The sequence below is a fragment of the Brassica oleracea genome, chromosome C3 (genome assembly GCF_000695525.1).
Source record: "Brassica oleracea var. oleracea cultivar TO1000 chromosome C3, BOL, whole genome shotgun sequence".
NCBI lineage: Eukaryota > Viridiplantae > Streptophyta > Magnoliopsida > Brassicales > Brassicaceae > Brassica > Brassica oleracea.
Window position 1 is genome coordinate 59,988,504 of NC_027750.1, and position 5,798 is coordinate 59,994,301.

At 31.3% G+C, this 5,798-nt stretch overlaps 1 protein-coding gene across 1 annotated transcript; it reads left to right on the top strand.

Annotated features, from left to right (window-relative positions):
* Positions 1-315: 315 nt before the first annotated feature.
* Positions 316-3,418, top strand: LOC106333606 (endo-1,4-beta-xylanase A-like). Its single transcript, XM_013772033.1, has 6 exons — positions 316-426; positions 616-662; positions 738-957; positions 1,051-1,214; positions 1,979-2,869; positions 3,068-3,418. The coding sequence occupies exons 1-6, from the start codon at positions 378-380 to the stop codon at positions 3,416-3,418; spliced, it is 1,722 nt and encodes a 573-aa protein (XP_013627487.1). The 5' UTR covers positions 316-377.
* Positions 3,419-5,798: the final 2,380 nt, after the last annotated feature.

The following is a 5,798-nucleotide window of genomic DNA, read 5'->3' on the forward strand; positions in this document are numbered from 1 at the left end:
AAATTTAATGGTCCAACTTAGATTATTTGTAAATAAATTTTTATTGCTTCTGTTTTAATAGTATAGAAAAGTATCTGAACTTTCTTTTCAAATAATTATGAAAAGATCTTATAACAAGTATAGTCAAACTTCTATTTTTGTTAATTCACTGTATCAAGACCGTAAAACAAATAGTATAAATATTATTAAAAATTCTCAAGCATTGCTATAGTATAGAAAAGTATCTTAACCTCCTTTTCAAATAATTATGAAAAAATCTTATAAAAATATAGTCAAACTTCTATTTTTGTTAATTCACTGTATCAAGACCGTAAAACAAATAGTATAAATATCACTAAAAACTCTTAAGCATCATCAAGCGAATTGTTAGTTCCGCAATGAAGCTTATGTTGCTACTGCTTGCCTTCTGCTGCCTTTCTCTATCAAGTTGTTCCCCTTCTTGTCCTCTGATTTTCATAAATTATTATTGTTGTTATGTTTAATTGAATCTCCTATAAGGTTTCTCTATCAATATATATTTTTAATGCTTATACGTAGTAAGAACTTTTGAATCTCTTATTATTAACGAAAAAAAATAATTAATATAACATAATTTTGTATGAAATTTTTTTGCAGGGTGTGAAGAAAAGAACGTACCATATGATTACTCGGCAACGATAGAGGTAAGCAATTATGTGTTCTTTCAGACATGTTCATTATAAAGTTCTGTTTTTGATTATCTTTTTGTCCTGGTGCAGTGTCTAGGGAACCCTAATAAGCCACAGTACAATGGAGGGATCATCGTTAACCCTGACTTACAAAATGGTTCTCAGGGATGGTCACAAATGGGAAACACCAAAGTCGATTTCACAGAATTTGGAGGCAATAAGTTTGTTATTGCACGAGGGAGGAATCAATCTTATGATAGCGTCTCACAAAAGGTTTATTTGGAAAAGGGACTTCTCTACACTTTCTCTGGTAGATAAAATTTCGAATTTGTGTTTCTTGGCTCACATTCTTTAGAAAGCATTGTGCCAAGTGTCGTCTAACGTGTGTTTATGTAACTTGTAGCTTGGTTACAAGTAAGTCAAGGGAATTCTCCTGTGAGAGCCGTTTTCAAGAAGAATGGTGAATATAAGCATGCCGGTTCAGTTATTGCTGAATCCAAATGCTGGTCCATGCTCAAAGGTGGTCTTACTGTTGATGAATCTGGTCCTGCCGATCTCTACTTTGAGGTATCTTCTTCATATACAAACATAGTAAATTAGTAATGGTCTAGATTGTTTGTCTAAGAAAACTACTACTTTTAATATATTCTTAAAAGGAAAGTTGCAACATGACACCAAAGTTTATTTTTAAAAAGGAAGAATTTTTTTGAAAAGTAATTTATGATTGAGGAATTTTTAGGATAACACTAAATTTTTTTTTATCATAAATATAACACACAAAAATCAAAATGACCATAATATTTAATTAAAAAGGTTAAACAACACTTATATCCCTAGGGTTAATTAATTTACACTTAAATGTTTAGATTTGAGGGCTGGAGTTTAGGTTTTTTTTTTAAAATATTATTCAAAATTTAAAATAATAATTTATTAAAAGTTTCAAAAATAATTTTAGGATTTCAAAAGAAATTTTTGAAAAAAATATATTCGAATTGAAAAAATATTTAGAATTAAAAATATTTTTTATTATTTATTTCAATATTTATTTATATTTATATATCTTAAAATAATGGTAGAAAGGTCTTTTATCTCTTTAATTAAACTTCTTTTTATCATTGTTTATTTTCAAAAAAGAATCAAAAACAAAAAAAAAGGTCATTTTTTTATTTATTTGCTCTTTTGGTCAAAAACACTTATTTTATGGTCTTTTGGGAGATTTGCTATGATTTATGGTTCTTTTCATTTTGAATGTGTAAAGGAAAACGTTACATTTAAGTGGAAACAGAGAAACTGACCAATGATGATTCTTATTGACTTATTGTCATGTGTAGAGCGAGGACACAACCGCTGAGATTTGGGTGGACAGCGTCTCGTTGCAACCATTTACACAAAAAGAGTGGAACTCTCACCACAAGCAGAGCATTAACATAACGAGGAAAGGAGCCGTGAGGATCAGAGCCGTAAACAGCGCCGGTGAGCCAGTACCAAACGCAACCATCTCCATCGTTCAAAACAGACTCGGGTTCCCATTCGGGTGCTCGGCAGGAAGTAACATACTTGGGAACCAAGCATTCCAAGACTGGTTCACTAAGAGATTCACCGTGACAGCTTTCGAGAATGAGATGAAATGGTACAGCACGGAAGTTGTAAGAGGCAAAGAGGATTACTCAACCGCAGACGCGATGGTAAGATTATTCAAGCAGCATGGGATCGCTATTCGTGGCCACCATATTATATTAGACGACCCTAAATATCAACTTAGTTGGGTGACGGCATTGAACGGACCCGATCTCTACAAAGCCGTGAAGAGAAGGGTTGACTCGGTGGTGTCAAGGTACAAAGGCCAGCTCGCTAGTTGGGACGTTGTGAATGAGAATCTTCATTTCTCATTCTTTGAGAACAAGATGGGCCCTAAAGCCTCCTATAACGTCTTTGAGCAGGCGCATGCTGTTGACCCAACGACTACAATGTTTATGAATGAATTCAATACGTTAGAGCAACCAGGGGATGGGGTGTCTAGTCCAGCAAGGTATTTACAGAAGCTTAGAGAGCTTCAATCTATTCGTGCCCCCGGAAACATTCCTTTAGGGATCGGTCTTGAGTCTCATTTTTTCAATACTCCTAACATTCCGTATATGAGATCAGCTCTTGACACTCTTGGTGCCACTGGTTTGCCTATTTGGCTCACTGAGGTCGACGTCGCAGCTCCTCCAAATGTTCAGGTAACTGAAATATATTTAAGGGTTATAAATATTTTAACGTTAATCTTAATAACAATATTTTTTTTTTTACAATTTGAAAAAATCTTGGGGGTAAATGTTTCATCCGTCTGTGCTTAGAATCGGCTCTGCTTTTACAAGGGCTACTGGAAATCCTGTCCCATGTTGTTCCGCTCTGTCTGATATCTGAGTTTCTTGCAGGCCAATTATTTCGAGCAGGTCCTTAGGGAAGGCCACGCACATCCGAAAGTGACGGGAATGGTGACGTGGTCAGGTTATAATCCAAAAGGTTGCTTCCGAATGTGCCTCACCGATGGCAACTTCAGGAACCTACCCACCGGAGACGTTGTGGACAAACTTCTGCGAGAGTGGGGAGGGCTTCGTGGGAAAACCACAGGTTTAACTGATGCTGATGGATATTTTGAAGCTTCACTCTTTCATGGTGACTATGATCTCAGTATTGCTCACCCTCTCACCAATTCCACAGCTTCTCACAGCTTTAAGTTGACTTCTGATGATTATCACCCATCTCCTACTGTCGTTCGTGTTTGAGACGCTAAGTTTAAGTTTACAACTACTTTGTAACTGAGTAGCTTGATTTTAAATTGTAGCCTTCTGTGAAGAAACTCCCGAGGGTTATTATTATTCATAAACACCATTAAGTTGGTTTACTAAAGTTTAAGCCTTGGTAGCATCTATCAGTCGATAATAATAATAACCAACTTCGATGTATAACCGATTTAAGACTTTTATTTCTTATACTAGGTAGAGATCCACGCCAGATTTTTGTGACAATAACATAATGTAATTTACATTTTTTTGGGGATAGTTTGTATAAAGTTGGATTATGCATTAGTTTGTATAGGGCTAGGTAGAAAAAAAGAATCCAAAAATCTAAAACCAAATCTGATCTAAAACATAGTATCGAATCCAATCTGAAATTGGTTAAATATCCGAACGGATTTAAAATTTTCTTATTTAGAAAACCGAAACCGATCCGAACGAAAGAATTTTGGTGTCCGAATGTATCTGAAATAGATTTATATACTTAAATAAATTAATTATTTTATATTTAATATATATAAAATATCTAAATATATAAGATATTTTGAGGTTGTCCAAAATATTTGAAAGTATCTACAAATAGTCAAAATTAAATAGCTAAATAAGCAAACAATACTCGAAACACTAAAAATACTTGAAATATCTAATCGATTATCAATCCAAATATTCAAGCTAAGCCAATTTATATGTTAAATTTAGGTATTTCAGCATACATTGTCCAAATTTATATGTAATATATTATTTTTACTTCTAGTTTTGAAAGTTTAAAGTATATATGAATTTTAAATTTAAAAATAAGTTAAAAGGGTCATCCGAACCCGAATTGAACCCGCAAAGAGCCAAACCAAACCGAACCAAAATTTACAAATACCCAAATGTGACTTAAATTTTAATCTCGAAAATTTGAAACCCGAATAGATATGAACCAAAATTGAATGGATACCCGAACGGTTAAAACGTAAATAGAGAATACACTCATGTATTTTGTAATATTGACTTTATCCCGACAAATTGTGAAATGGTATTCACTAATAGAGAACTAAACAGTTCAAATGATCTTAGAATTGGTTTAATGATCTTCATATACTAAAGTAGATAACGCCAAAGAGATATATAGTATGTTGTAAACTTTTGAGGTGGACAAAATAAATGGCTTAGTTTTCTTCTCTGTTTACAATGGTGCTTTTATTCTATATATAAACTCTTATGTAGTCACTTCTTACCGTTTGCGTTCAAAGTTTGAATACAAATTATGAAATGGTATTCACTATAATTGGTGAAAATGTTAGGAAGATAATCATTTTTTTTGTTCATAATTTTATATAACATTATAAATTAATTAGTTACATGTTATATTAAATTAAGAATATTATAGGTTTATGGATAGATGTAAAATTCTCATGTTTTGTATCAAAATGTTGGGCTAGAAAAATCTATGGACCAGGACTTAGTCTTTAACTATGTCAATTGGTTTGATATAGAATTTATGAATAATTAAACAAATAACACATGATTTTAATACAGATTTGAAAATCATAGAACTAATAACACTAGATTTAGTTTTGATTTTCAAATTCATTAAAATACAACAACCAATAACCCCTACTAAATGCCTTCTAAATTTCATTTCAAAGAATTCTAGGGCATCTAATATAAAGTATAATTTAATCTAATGTTGTCACATTATTTCATAATTATATAACACTAGAGAACATTATATTAACCTAAAATATATGAAGTGTGTATTTTTCCCATAAATAAAAGCTACGGAATTACCAACGACTTTAAAATACAAAAATGAGGACACTTTATATGTTAGATTTTTTTCTTATATGTTATATTGTGAATTTTTTAAAACAACTTTAAATTACAAAAATGTAAGTTTTCCTTAAGTATACGACTAAAAACATTAAAATGACATGTATCAGTTCGATGGTTGATTTGAAAGCTTTCAAAACTAAAATTAAGTTAAAAGTCAAAATAATTTAACTGTGAAAACAATACTATTCACTTTTTCAAAATTGTGTTCGAGGAACAAAATAAGGTTTTTATGTCATAAGTTGTTAAATATCCACTACAGAACATTATATTAACCTAAAATATAAGAAGTGTGTATTCGTTCCCTAAATAAAAGCTACGGAATTACCAAATATGATTTACATATATACGGGAATTAATGATTATGAATAATAAAGATTTGATAACAATTTTTGCATCCTCCTTCATTTTGTTTAATTTTATATTATTAAAAAAATAAACAATCACATTAACCATTTAATAAAAAATTAGATTTTTTCTTTTATGTAATACTTTGAATTTTTTAAAATGACTTTAAATTACAAAAATGAGAAAACCTTATATGTTATTT

Coding starts and splice junctions, on each gene's coding strand:
- LOC106333606 (XM_013772033.1), top strand. CDS start 378: ATGAAGCTTATGTTGCTACTGCTTGCCTTCTGCTGCCTTTCTCTATCA. Junction 958..1,050: donor ACTTCTCTACACTTTCTCTG/GTAGATAAAATT, acceptor TGTAACTTGTAG/CTTGGTTACAAGTAAGTCAA. Junction 1,215..1,978: donor CTGCCGATCTCTACTTTGAG/GTATCTTCTTCA, acceptor TGTCATGTGTAG/AGCGAGGACACAACCGCTGA.